General features: G+C 39.8%; 1 protein-coding gene across 1 annotated transcript in view; it reads right to left on the reverse strand.

Annotated features, from left to right (window-relative positions):
• The window catches only part of COMMD1 (copper metabolism domain containing 1), a 60,951-nt gene that overhangs the window by 42,343 nt on the left and 4,418 nt on the right, over positions 1 to 14,190 (reverse strand). The window contains exon 2 of the mRNA XM_005525388.3: positions 633 to 914. Coding sequence (XP_005525445.1) covers positions 633 to 914 — 282 coding nt within the window. The remainder of the gene's footprint in view (positions 1 to 632; positions 915 to 14,190) is intronic.

Below are 14,190 nucleotides of genomic sequence, written 5' to 3' on the forward strand. Positions count from 1 at the left end.
AAACAACAGTAAATGTGATGATGAGAAGCTGTTAGCTGCACATTCCTATGGACTATAAAGATAAAAAAAGGAAGGCAATGTTCAGCACTGATACAGCTATAAATATATATATACAGATACCTTTCAGATAAGGCCAGATTGCATAATGTGACAGGTAATAAGGATGTACTTCTAACATAAGAATGGGTGTTATGTAAAATAAAAAGAGTCTTTCCTCTCATTTGTTCTAAAATGTAATTTGTGAACTTTACTCTTTTTCAGCTCCTACTCTGCATATTTTAACTAATTTTAGTGTTGAATTAAAGGAAAAAAAGACTAATTGAATTCGTAGTGCATAACATTCAAACAGAATTATAAGATCACGTTTGATTTCTACATACTCTGATTTTTCAAGCTTAATGTAAAGAAAGCTGTCAATACATATATGATGAAAATAAAAAAGCAAAAATTGTATTCACCACCCAGAATGTTTCTTTGTATGCAAAGATGGACCTCAATTTCAAGTCCATTAAAGGGCCAGTGGGGATGAACCAAGTGGCTTGATTTGGATGCTGTGAACTCAGCAATAGGTAATGTGCCTCAGTGCACACGTAGCTACATCAGGTTTATATATTTTGCAAAAGGAAGCTTACCTGCCCGTTTTTTCCCAGTTCCATTTCAACTATTGCAACAGGAGTATTCATCTGATCAATGTGCCTCAACTGTGACTTCAGGTCCACTCTCCAGTTCATGTTTTTCAAGACATTATCCCAGCGGCTCTGATTGATCAGGCTCTCGTGGATTTGAGTCCGGTGGTTCTTCCAAAATTTTGCAATGACTGCAGCCTGATCTGATGTGATGCCACCTTGTTTTTTGGTTTGGGCAGTGAGGAAAGCTTCCAGCTGATTCGAATCCATGTCTGCTGAAGCAATTGACTGCAGGAAAATAAAGGGAGTAAAAGGAAAAAGCTTGCTTAACTGAGGACTTAAAGGTCACATCTTTAGGGTTCAACAAATATGGATCTTAAAGGGGTTGTATAAAACAAACTAGGTTATGCAAATAACCTGACACCTTTCATTAAAACTCAATTTGCAAGTGTCCACTACTTATCCCAGATTCCTGCCCCACAGCAGCTGGAGGGGAGTGGGTTGGCTCCAGCCATGAGCTGGGAGCACCTTTGGGAATTCAGCAGTGGTATGGGATAGCAAGGAGGATTCTCCCTGTGTCCTGGCCCTCTCCCCAGTGTGCCACAGCCATTCCCAAATGGACACTGCTACAAACAGTGTGTGAGGTCTGGCACTGCATTGCTGCCCTGATGGGCCAGGAAACAGGAATGCTGGGACAAACAAGGTGTGCTCCTGGGCTGAAACAAGTGAAGGGACACCCAGCTCATTCCAACATCCACAGTTTCATCTCCCACCTCCACACCACACACAAGGAAGCAAAACTGGTAAATGCTGCAGCAGTAAAGCAGGGACTGCAGCAGCAAGAGCATGACTCTTTCAAGGGAGAGGCAAATGCAAAATGCAACTGCATTTTTCCATCTGTATTATTCTATCCCTAAGGCACAAAAATCCTTAACAATTCAACTGCAGCTTCTTTTAGAGCATTGGTGGACTTTGTCAGGCTTTATTTGTATTTTGCAATGGAGTGGAAGGGGTCATTTCCTCCTCCTCCCTGGGCAGCAACAGAAATTATTATTCCTAGAAAGCCCTTTTTATATAGATATCCAGTTTGTCCATCTATTTTTTCAAAACTGATAAACCCACAGCCTTGCACTTGCATTGCCTAAGTGGCAGTAGCTGCTACTATATATGGCCACGAAGGGAGGACAGGAGGTGGAAAGAGGAAACTGTGGTCAAGTTTCCCCATCGTCACTTCAAGCAGATGCTTTTGCTGCATTGTCACACAAAATGGATGCAACTTCTCCAAAATGAACACAACATCTCCAAGCATACGCTGACACAGAGCACAGCAAAGTGAAGTGCAGCCAGTCCTTGGGATTTGCCTTGATTTAATTTTCCTTGACGTGGTACTGCTACAGCTGCACTCCAGGCATTTGGGGAAACCACAGCCTCATTATTCCTTTAGCCAGGGGGGTGATATGGTGTGGCTTTGGGCTGGACACACACACTGCACCTCACATTGCCTGTCTGCAAAAATGGGCAGTACTTATCTAAAAACTGAGGTGTCTGTAGTGGTTTTTTAAGAGGGATGAGCTGCCTTGCCTTGCTTTCACAACAGATCAGCTGCCATCTGTTATGTGATTGAGAAAAGAAATGGCAATCAATACTACAAGTAAAGCCTCGGCTGTATTAAGGCTCCAGCTTAATAGGAGCATCTGTGATTTTATTATAAAATCTGAGCTGCCTGGTGCACTATTCTGGCTTTTCTATAGGGCATTTGACATATTGGTACATACTGCTTGCTTTATATAAAAAATATTTAACTTAAGAGGTAATTATCCTGTGCCAACTCATTATGCTGGAAGTGAAAACAGCACTTTCCACTTTCAGAAGAGAACCTATTCAGACTTACAGGCCCTTCCTACAGCCACGTCTTACACTGTCTACTAACAGCAGTGTGGAGTATTTCTCCTTTAATATTTTTCACATCATTACATCTGTGTTGGTGTGTTGTGTGACACCAGCTACTGCTTGTGCACTCCTCCTGTGCTGCCTTATGTGAATGGGGGGAGGAGTGCAGGTGAATCAACAAGCACAGACCCCAGCACCTTATGCAAGCCCTGTCAAGATCAAGTTCAGATACAGACTTTCAGTTCAGCTGTGCAGAAAATTGCCTTCTGTTTCCTTCCTGTGCAGGAAACCAAGAACACAAACTGTGTCCTCTGCACTGAGTGAGGCAAAGGTGTCACAGCAAAACAGCTCGTCTGTGCTAAATGTGACCCTAATGCAGGCTCATGGTGATACCAGCTACCCCTTTGATGGGCTTGATTTCATAACCTTCCAGTGTTTCACATTTATAACCCTCTGGAATTTTTTTTTTTTTAACCTCACTCTCTTCACAACAACCGTTTTTGCAAGATGCAGCAAGATTTCTGGCAGTGCCCTTCTAAGCTGATAAAAAACTGCAGACACAAAGTTCCTTATTGTGCTTGACACGTGATATAAATCGGACTTTGAAGTGTATCCAGATGAGGAAGCTTATGACCAAACTTGAAATTTTAAGCATAAAGAACACGAAACAATATTACTAGAGCATATACAGGACACTTCAACCTGGCTATTTGGTATAGATCATAAAGAGGGTGAAAATTAATTAAGGTCTGGTGCAAGCCACATTTAATAACTCTGCAGATTTATGTATGATAAGCATCCTGATACAGTTTTCTACTGAAAGAGTGCCACATAAAAGCAGAGGAAGGAAACCATGTATGATATTTAGCCACCATTTATACCTCCCTCATACACACATGTGCACATGTACATACAATATGTGTGGTTTTATACTCTACACATAAAAGAAACTTGCTGCACACAGCCAAGAACCCAAAAGGTAACAATCATACTGTATTTTGGTGGAGTATTTATCAGATAATGCATACCTTATATAATATAGCCTTGTAATCCATCATTCAGACTAGAATCTCTCCCTCTTCTTGGAAATATGACTACTACTTAAAAATTCCTTTAAAAAAATTAACGGAAAGGGGTGCAAACAATCAATGAGTTATATTTTGGTACAGCTGCATGAAGATATTAATTAATGAAGACATATTTTCTTTGAAATACCTCAACAAATCCCAGCAGCTATAATGGTTTTCAAGTCACATAAGAACAGTAACTCATTTTAGTATTCTTTTTCATCTTAACTTGGAAACATTTCACTGTGGACAAAAAATGAAAGAATATTTCATCTAGATCTTCTTGGTCTCTTGTTGCACGAACATTTACACAATTAATTCTTTAGACAAATGTAGTTCTACTCCATTGCTCATATGAAGGGCCTCAGTTCAGAATTTTTTTAAGCTTGGGGAAATGTTTTAATTTAACCTGGCAAAAAATTATATTTCCAGTCATATTCTGCATAGCATTACAAATAGTTCTTTCTATTACTTTTAACGACGCTCATTTGTTACACAGAATATCAAATTATAGAGAATACATCTGATTGATATTTCTAAGGATTGATTTAAGTTAGAACACAAGTGGTTGTTCTGTGCTTACAACTAGAGATAGATAAAATATATCTAATTAGAAGTCTCCCTTTCATGCTATTAAACCCCAGGAGCTTCAGATGAGCATTTATCACCCCCAGTACAATGACCAGATGTTGTTCAACTCTGACTGCCATGGCGAAGATTGTTTCACTGCTGGAATAAACAACACATGAGCAGTTCAGCATCCTAACTGGAAAATCCTCAGAACTTAAAGGTATTGAAACCTGTTTTATCCATCTGCTGCTAGGGCTGAATCACTGTCAGCACTGATTCTAGAGTGATGCATCTTATTAATGCAAATTACTTAGTCCAGACAGACCTTGAAGTGCAAAATAATTGCCATACTTTCAGTCACTGTAGTGTTAGTGACACATCATTATACTATAGAGACTTTATACTCTCAGCTAATTTCAGTTTTTGTTGGTAATCACAAGTAATTTACCATTTCAACATAAAAATCTTCAACTAACAAAAAACAGAAAAGTTCTTTTAAGGTGTAGAATCACAGCTGTTCTATGCCAGTGCAAAATGTAAATTAACTTTACTTTGACTATTCACTCAAATCTCTAAGTAAGAAAAGCCTATTTCAAAACTAGAGTCTGTAAGACAACACCATTAGATATTAGAAATTCCTCACATTATGTATTTTATGATTTGATAAAACATACTTTTCCTTTTCCCTCCTAGAAAGCACAGATTATGGACAGAATATCATATTACAAGCACACACATCCTGCCCTCAGTGACTGGCAATACTTTCCAGAGGCTGGGCAGATGCTTTTGAACAGCAAGAAGCAGTTTTGGTCATACTGAATTCTCCTTGTGTTCTCCTTCAACACATACCCACTACGTCTTCAAATACAATTCAGCCAATAAAAATATGACTTCAAATACCATTTCCTTAATGAAACAATATTTGATAATCTGGAGAGTTCTGTATTAGCCTAATTAGATCCATCAGACATGTGCCCTGGTGCACAGAACAGGAAAACAGATTTAAATTCATTATCTCTTCTGAGAAATAAAGCCTGACAAGCACGCAGTACTAGTGAGAAACAACAATTGGTAAAACCCACTGGAAGAAAAAAAGAACACATTTAATTCTCAGAAATAAAGCATTACTTGTCAACCATCACAGAAGAGCTCTAAGAGCTGGACATTCCAGCATGTGGAAGCATTTCGTCCAGCTGACCCACCAAAGTGCAGGCAGCTGCCAGCCTGTAGCACAAAGAAATCCCAAGCTCAAGGAAACCAACAAAGCAGTGCCATGGACCGTGCTACTAAACTCGCCTCCTCAGGCTTTTGGGAGGTGGGGTAAAAGGCTATTCCTGCACCACAGCCCTTCTCAATCATGTGCTTTTAGAAACAGAACCCTGAAAGCCATTTCACAGACCCCAGGAATGCATCCAGGGAGATGTGGAAGCAGCTGCAGACATGCGAAACATGCCAAGAAACCTCGCTCAGCTGAACATCTTCACCACTCAAAGCCCGTTCTGGGTAACACCAACGTGTATCTTTTTCATTTATCAGCCTCAGAATAAAACATAAACTGGATTTGGGGACAAACAGCAGCTGCCTGCAGGGGAAGAGAAGCAGCTCAGAACAGCAGACTGTGCACTGTTGACACTGTGCTGTTTGACAGAGCCACCTCTGCAAAGAGCAGCTTCTGACAGGAGGAATCCAACATCTTCCCAACCCTGTGGTTTCTGGGTCTTCCTTTGTATGTACGAGCCTGACTCTCCCAAGGGCTGCTGAGATATCCAACCCTGTAATAAATGAGCTGTTCCCACAGATGTTCCTTGGATATAAGTCCAGAAGACTTTCCCACGTTTCTGGAGTCAGTGGAGGTTTTCAACTAGTTGGTAGGTTGTGCCTCACTGTTTATTACAGTTCAAAAGCTCTCCTGAGAATCAGAATTAAGATAAAATTAGATACAACAGCCTGCAGCCTGTCTGCACTTGGAAATGGTGATCCATCTTTTGGGAAAAAAAACAAACAAACCAAACTAAAGGCTTCTTTACCTCCACAAATTGCTAAGTCAGTAATCACAAGTGACCTTAATACATTGAGTATTTCTACCACCAAGTAGAAAGTTTAACTCATCTTTAAGTCTTCATGGAATCCATGGGAGATCACACAAATTCTTTTATTCATATTCTATACCATGTCCCAATATTACTTTTATTTGCCTCTTATGGAGCTGCAGTGAAAGCTAAAAGTGAAATAAAATAGTTTGCTAAGAGAAAAGAACCATTGAACCTGTGAACCATTATGAGGTTAATAAATACATACATTGTTTAAACCCTGTAGCTTACTTTTTTTCTAGTATGTAGTAGGTCTTCTGCAACAACTATTATTTTATTCCAACCTTTTGATTCCTTGCCAAGGAGGAGCTCACCAGGTCAACAGAGGTTCAGTAGACTTGTAAATATTTTTGAATTCGACTTCTGATTTTCATCAAGCTTTCTTCTTGGATGGGAAGACTCACAACACACAGCAACACAAAAATTACAGAACTGCTACTGCAGATGGGAAAACCGTATGTGTGGATGATGAAGTTTCAGGCAAAATTACTTCCTTCCTGTGTTCCTGATCTTATTAAGCTTGATTCCACACAGACGTGTCAATTGGGCATAAGGAAGGAAAAAACCCTTCTCAGTGGGTCACTTCCATTCTTCTTCACCACCTCCTCCAGCTTCACCCCCACAATTTCCAGGCTCCCACCAAGCAGAAATCCCCTAAGCACCAACTTTTTTTTTTTTTGCATTCAAGCTCACGAAACTATGTTCTCTGTTAAATTTACTTTTTTTGCTTGGAAGTTCAATAACAGGGAATACTCGGCTATTTTTGCCCTAGTGTACAAATGAACACAAAAGAGATCTCAGCATTAGTTTTTAAAAGCACGTGAAGCAATCACAACATTTTTTCTCCAGCCTGCCCCTGCCAGGAGTCTGTGCAGCTGCTAGAAATGACGCGTTTGAACTCACAACACCATAAAATACCACTTCCTAAATTTATTTGCAGAAGGTGTCATTTTTCTGTGGTGTGAAGATGCATTTGATGACAGAGGATGAAAGGCTGATGAAAACAGGCAGCCACCAGAGGAGCTGCAACCTGAGCTGTATTTCTGCAGTCACATCGCACCTCCTGGAAACCTGCTAAACTGAGCACAACAAGTGGCTCCCCTGCTCCAGAAAACAACTTTAGCTGAAGGAAAACTGAGAATCTGACTAGGCCTTACAGCACTTCCAAAACAAGAACAAACAATAATAACAAAAAGAGAACAAGCCCACCCATGGATAACATCAGTCACAGGTAGACGATGCCTGCTGACTCGGATTATGAGTAGATACTAAAAGCTTGGATTTTAAGCAATAAATGACAACAAAAAAAGCACCAGCCCTTCCTTCCTTCCTGAGTTTTCAAACCACTTTTATAATTTAAAATAGAAAGAGGAAGAGTTATACAAGAAAAAAGGCAAGGGAAAAGTGCTTCTCAGAGAGCACAGATAGGTTGGACGGGCTGGAGGGAGATAAAACACAGAATAAACGAAAGTTCTATTAATAGCAGACATACTTGCAACAACAAGGGTGAAATAGGAGGATAAAAAATATAAACATACTGAAATTAGAAAGACAAATATAAATTGTCCAACCTGACCTGTACTCCACTGAATTACAGCAAAGGAACTTTGCTATCAGTTTTCTCCCCATTCAAGTCCAATTCTTTGCTGTGGTTTAGAAAGCATTTTGCCACTTGGGGTGGAGGGAATGAAATGTCACATTTCCAGTAGTTCTTAAACATGCACCTGTATTACAGACAAGTTTGAGAGGTTCAACCTCTTTCAAAATGAATGTGCACACACATGTGCTCCCTTAACTCTGCTTCAGCAGAAGGGAGACGTTTTCTTGGAGAACATACATATCTTCAGAGGTTACATTATTCCGTCTAAAGTGGTTTCTTCTCTAGTCCTGAAGGAGCTGGATTCAGAAGCAAGAACCCTCAACAGATGAAAGCTGTTTAATCGACTACTGCTAAAGACAGAGAGGTAAATAAAAGGCAGAAAGAAATCCAGATAGGACAGAAAATACCAGATGGTAAATGAAAAAAAAAAAAAAAAAATATCAAGGGAGAGAGTAAAAGCAGGGAAAGTGAGACAGACACAGAGACAGTCCTGGAACTGGTGACATGACCCTTAGGAGACCACATGCTCAGCCTTCTCATCTCCCCCTCTGCTCCCTTACAATAAAAGAGATGTGTGTTTATCAGGTTTCTACAATCATTCTGGGAAAACTACTTGCTGCTGTGGACTACTGCTTCATGTTTAATCTCATTTCACTTAGGAGAGTTAAAAATAGAAGTCGGAGCACTTCACATTTTGAAGACATGGAAAAAAAAAAGTTGCAGCCCTATCCTGAGTGCAGCAATGGTGCAGACATTAGCAGAGCTTATTGGAGCTTTGCAAGCAGTGATCCTGTCAGTTAAATCAGCACAACCTTGCTTTATTACGAACCAAGCACAGAAACAGAATTAGTATCATGAATTAAATTTCCACTTTTACTCAGAGAACCTTGATTGTCTGCATCTTAGAAGTTAATGGTTAACTCAGCTAATCTGTCCCCTGGCTTGCATTTGGACATAAAGCAGAGATGCTCTAGCAGTGAAAAACACAAACTGTGTGAGTCTCATCCCTCCACTGTTGCCATGTATACTCCCTTTTAGTGCCAAATCCTGACTCCAATCTCTGCTTTCCTTCTTTCCCAGCACTATTGTGCATTACCTGTTATTGCCACTCTGAGCAGCAGCTGGAGTTCCATTTCCTGCCTGGAAGGAGAAGGATTTCTGCACTCCCAGCCCAGGCTGGGAGTACATCCCTGCCTTAGCCATAACCCTGCAGACGTGTTTCAGAGCAGCAAATGCATCAGCCAGGAAAGGAGACAAGCTAACACACTACACTGCTTCACAGGAAGCAAGCAACAGTGCTCTGCCATCTGGGTCCTTCACCACCTATTTTGACAACTCATGTTACACGCTGACAGAGCTGACAGGTGAGAGGAAAGCTTCCATTCTCAGGATCCCAGCCACCAGGGCTTCCTTTCAGCACAAAGAAAATGGTTTTCCCTCCTGTCAGCTCAGTGAAACATAAAACATGTTCCCCAAACCAGCAGCAGACAAAGTGGCTGTGAACAGCTGAGCCTTTACGAGGAGAAAGGAGCAGCAGGTCAAACTTCTCAGCACAGGAATCACAACTGCAAATGTTTCTTTCCATCCCTGCTGCTGGGAGACATCACCTGATCAGGAAAAAAGGCCAAAGCAGGGAGCTCAGAACAAACCATCTCTCACTTTCCCATAAAGACTTAGTTGCCATTTCCTGTATCAAAAATTATCTTTGCACTAAACATAATTAATATTTTGGGAAAAAAAAAAAAAGAAAAAGCTAAAGACCTGATGAAACAGCTAAGACATTCAACCAAAGCACTCTCCAATAGAATCCCATTAAATATTGATGACTGCTCTGATTACCCCAGAAAGGGCGGCTCTCTGTCAGGCTGGGCTGCTGGAGTCAGAGCTGGCCAAGCCATCAGGTTTTCCCAAGCTTGTAGGAGCCCCTCAGCAGCCCTGTGCCTCCACAGCCCATGTGCTCTGCTACAAACACACCACTGTGGTTGGCAGAGCTCACAGTGCTTGGCACTGAAAACCTCCTTTTAGATTTCGCATTTTTAGGCCTCAGCTGCTAGAAACTTCAGCAATCGATTGCTCAAAGACACTGCAACCTGTGGCATCAAAAAGAATTCAATTAATTTTTCCCGTGGCTTTTGTCTTTTAGTCAAATTTGGGGTTACTGATATTCAATAAACTCCCTGACATTTGTCCACATGAACTAGACAACTTCATTAGAGTTTTCTGTTCATTATGAGACTTTTTATGGATTTCCTAACATGCCATAAAATGAGCAGACCCACTCTCCTTGCCGAGCAAATGTAAATCATAAACGTACCATTTTTTCTTTGGCAGAAAAAGAGAGTTATAAATGTTTTTCTCACTTCAAAAAAAGGTAAAAATTGAGCTAAATGAAAAAATAAAAAAGGAATCACAACTAATCCAAGTACATAAAATATTTCTGCCATGTGTGACTATGTAAAACTAAAAGGTACTTATACAAACAGCTTGTCAGAAGAGAGTAAAAACTACTCTTGAACGAGAAATGGCAAAAAGAGTCTGAGAGAACAGCACATCTGATGTGACAGTCTGAGGAGAGACAACAAAGCCGTGTGTAAATGTCAGACAAGGAGTAAAAATGTCTTTTGATTACTTGCCTTTTACACAGATACTACTTCAGTGTCTGCATGTATCTTCAAAACATATTTCATAATCCTGGCATCACAGTTCAGAGAGACTGCAAAGAAAGGAAAGAAAAAACTACCCACCAAGCTGAGGTAGAAATCTTTTGGCAGAGATCCCAAAACATCTCAACCAGAAAAAAAATCTAACCTTATTTGGAAAAAAACCCCACAGAATTCGCTCAAACTATATTTGTATTGCCACTTTTTATTGTTAGGGAAGAGAGAGAGATGTGAAAAAACACGCTTTCAAAAATGTATTAACATATGCACAGTGACATGATTACAAAAATATTTTAAAAATAGTTAGAAAAACACTTAAGGCTAAAAACTGTTCGGACAAATTGGCTATTATTTCACATTTTCTCTGAATAATATATTTTATGTCTTGTTTTCATGAGATTGTTGCAGTCTATTTTTACTTACATGAAATCACATTTAAGCATTGTAGACCAGCATTGAAACCAGCATTGTAAAGAGGTAAATATAGAATATGCCAACGAATTAGAGGGTTAAAAAAAAAAAGCATTCCAAGATCACCGTCACCTTTAAAAACTAAACTTGCAGTCCTCAAGCACAGCAGATAAAGAGATACTGAACTCTACTGGGAACTGAGAATGAGGAGGGAACTTGCTATACAATTCTATAACTACCAACTTTACAAAAAGTAGAATACTCTGAATTAGATCTTGGGCTATCAACCAGAACCAGGTGCTCGTGCACTGTAAACAAAGCAAAAGGCAAGTCCCACAGTCCAATTTTTAAATCATTGGGTGGCTAAAATAAGCAAAGGAAGATTTGGTTTCCTTGTTTATGACTGGTAAATACAATGGTACAAAATAATGGAAAACTACTGTGCTTAAGCTTCAGGTATTGAGAATACAAAACAAAAATGCCTTCCCCTCAAAACAAACAAACAAATCAACTGCCAAAACAAAACAAACCAAACAAAATCAACCACACAAAACAAACCAACTAACCAAAGCTCACAAACCAACCAAGCCAGTTTGGTTTTCCCAATAATGAACCCTTAATCCTTCACAATGGAGGCCATCAATGTTCCACTCATTCTTACTTACTCCATAAATTAAATCCTTTTCTTAAAATTCATAGTGTAAAAGCATACATTTATAATGATAATGATAAAATTAAAAACTAGGTATTTTAGGCCCTGTCTTTAAATAAAGTCAGTCAAATCACCTTAATATAAAATAAATCATCCCCGAGGGATGACCCTGGAGCCCTCCCAGGATGCTGCAGCTAATCCTGACTGCCCAGGGAGGCTCCTGGGGAAACACACAGGGGCCACTCAGCAGCTCAAGCTGACAGATGTTCTTACCTGACAACTTCCATTGGGTTTTACGACTAAAACATCAATGAGAAAGGACGTCATGTAACATTTGCAATGTCTGGTACTTTGTGCTACTAAAGCTTTTCCCTTTTTTTATTAAATAAACTATTGAAAAAACTAATGTCATCCAAACTTTGAAGAAGTCAGGCTCCAACATATTTGGTCACCAGACTGGAAGAAATTCAGAATACAAGCTTCAAACTGCAATAATTCTAGCCATACAAATTCAAAATTTTTGGTTTTGTCAGCATTTTTTTCTTTTAATAAGTTGTTGATTATACTGCAATTAGTTGCTACACACGAGCACAGTCAAAAAAATCTAAATTACATCATGCCAAAATTGCAGCTAAGTGTTACAAGGACTGAAAAATTTCAGATGTTCAGCTTGTAAAAAAGTTGAGCTGTGTCATCCAAATTTCCTTTTCATACACTAGCTGTGAACTCCACTGGCTCAAGTGCCTACCACAGCTCCTGCATCTTTGATGGAGTGTTATTCAACATGTTAACCACACTCTCTGAAGAAAGAATGCAAGAATGCAAGAATGCAAGAATGCAAGAATGCAAGAAAGAATGAAAGAATGAAAGAATGAAAGAAAGAAAGAAAGAAAGAAAGAAAGAAAGAAAGAAAGAAAGAAAGAAAGAAAAGAAAGGAAAGAAAGAAAGAATGAAAGAATGAAAGAAAGAAAGAAAGAAAGAAAGAAAGAAAGAAAGAAAGAAAGAAAGAAAGAAAAGAAAGGAAAGAAAGAAAAGAAAGGAAGAAAGAAAGAAAGGCCGATTATCTGCTCAGCTGTATGGCAGACTCACATGAGACCAGTAAGGTTGAAATTAATATTTTTACTTCCTTGCTACCATCAGTTGGCTCCTGGAGCAAGAACTAATCTTCCTTCACACCAGTTTTAAGAGACACCATTTTTAGGGTATCATATAATAAAGAACAAAATTTCAGCATTGAGCCTTTTCCTTCCCTTCCCTTCCCTTCCCTTCCCTTCCCTTCCCTTCCCTTCCCTTCCCTTCCCTTCCCTTCCCTTCCCTTCCCTTCCCTTCCCTTCCCTTCCCTTCCCTTCCCTTCCCTTCCCTTCCCTTCCCTTCCCTTCCCTTCCCTTCCCTTCCCTTCCCTTCCCTTCCCTTCCCTTCCCTTCCCTTCTTTCTTTATGCATCAGTTTGAAGAGGAGATAGCTCAAGTTCTCCCCTTTTCAGAATCCCACATTTAAAAGAGGAAAGACATCTCAAAGTAGTCCAGAAAATCACCAGTGCTGTGAGATGATGGCACTGAGCTTCATTACCCCCTTCAGCACTTCCCACACACTTTGGGGAATAGGGAATGGAGCCTTAGTGGTACTGAAATAAAAGCATGAGCTACATGTGAAGCCTAAGGGAGTCCTTCTCCCTTTTCAAATATATTCCATACAGCATGTGTTTGATGAATGCTAATTAAGCATAGTAGAAGCATTTAATTTGGAATAATGATGTTCAAAGGCCAGATCTGACTCCCTGTTCTTCAATCAGAGTAGACTCTTGTTAACGTCAAGAGAAACACCGTGGGGATCAGGTTGGAATAATGAATTATAGCAATCAATATATTTCCCTTTCTCTGCACACCCCCCTATACACACAGAATATGCTGATCACAGACACACACATATGTGTGTGTAACTTATGTAATCACACCTGAAGAGTTTGGGTTGTTTCTTTTTTATTTGAGAAATGGTGTCATTAATGATGAAAATGCCTCATACTTGCAGAAGTCCTACAAATTCAACAAACTAAACCATATATTTGGATGGGAAAGTGGGAATCAGCAGGACACAAAGCACTGCCACCACCAGGGAATCCAAATTTCTCATGCTGCTTTGGAAGGCGATTAACTGGCAATTAGCAGAATTAAAATGCAGTAGGGCATTCTAAAACTAAGAGGTAATGCAGAGGCATTAGACACAAGAAGAGCCAGTACTGACCTGCCTGCTCTAGAAACACACAGGTAGCACCAACCTCCAAAACTGGGGCAAAGCAACCAGATCTCTGCTTGCAGAGATATAATCAACACTGTAATTAGGCGAGAGAGAGATTTGCTTCTTGTTTGGGCAATACAGAGTCTACCACACCTATTATAGATCAGTGAGGCAGATCTGATGACGTTTCTTCAATTTACCACTTTTCTGTAGCTAACCTTAAAAAAATAAAAAAAATAAAGCACTGCAAAAGGTCAGGCAAACCATTAAACTTCAGGTGAGCCATTTTCACTGAGGTGGCACAGTCACAGAATATCAGCACTTCACAATCCCAATGAAACGAGCCTTTCTGTCTCACATATAAGTTACAGGAAACAGCACTCATTAAAT

This window comes from Pseudopodoces humilis, chromosome 3 (genome assembly GCF_049639895.1).
Source record: "Pseudopodoces humilis isolate 2021_Gansu_Grassland_sample_001 chromosome 3, ASM4963989v1, whole genome shotgun sequence".
Lineage (NCBI taxonomy): Eukaryota > Metazoa > Chordata > Aves > Passeriformes > Paridae > Pseudopodoces > Pseudopodoces humilis.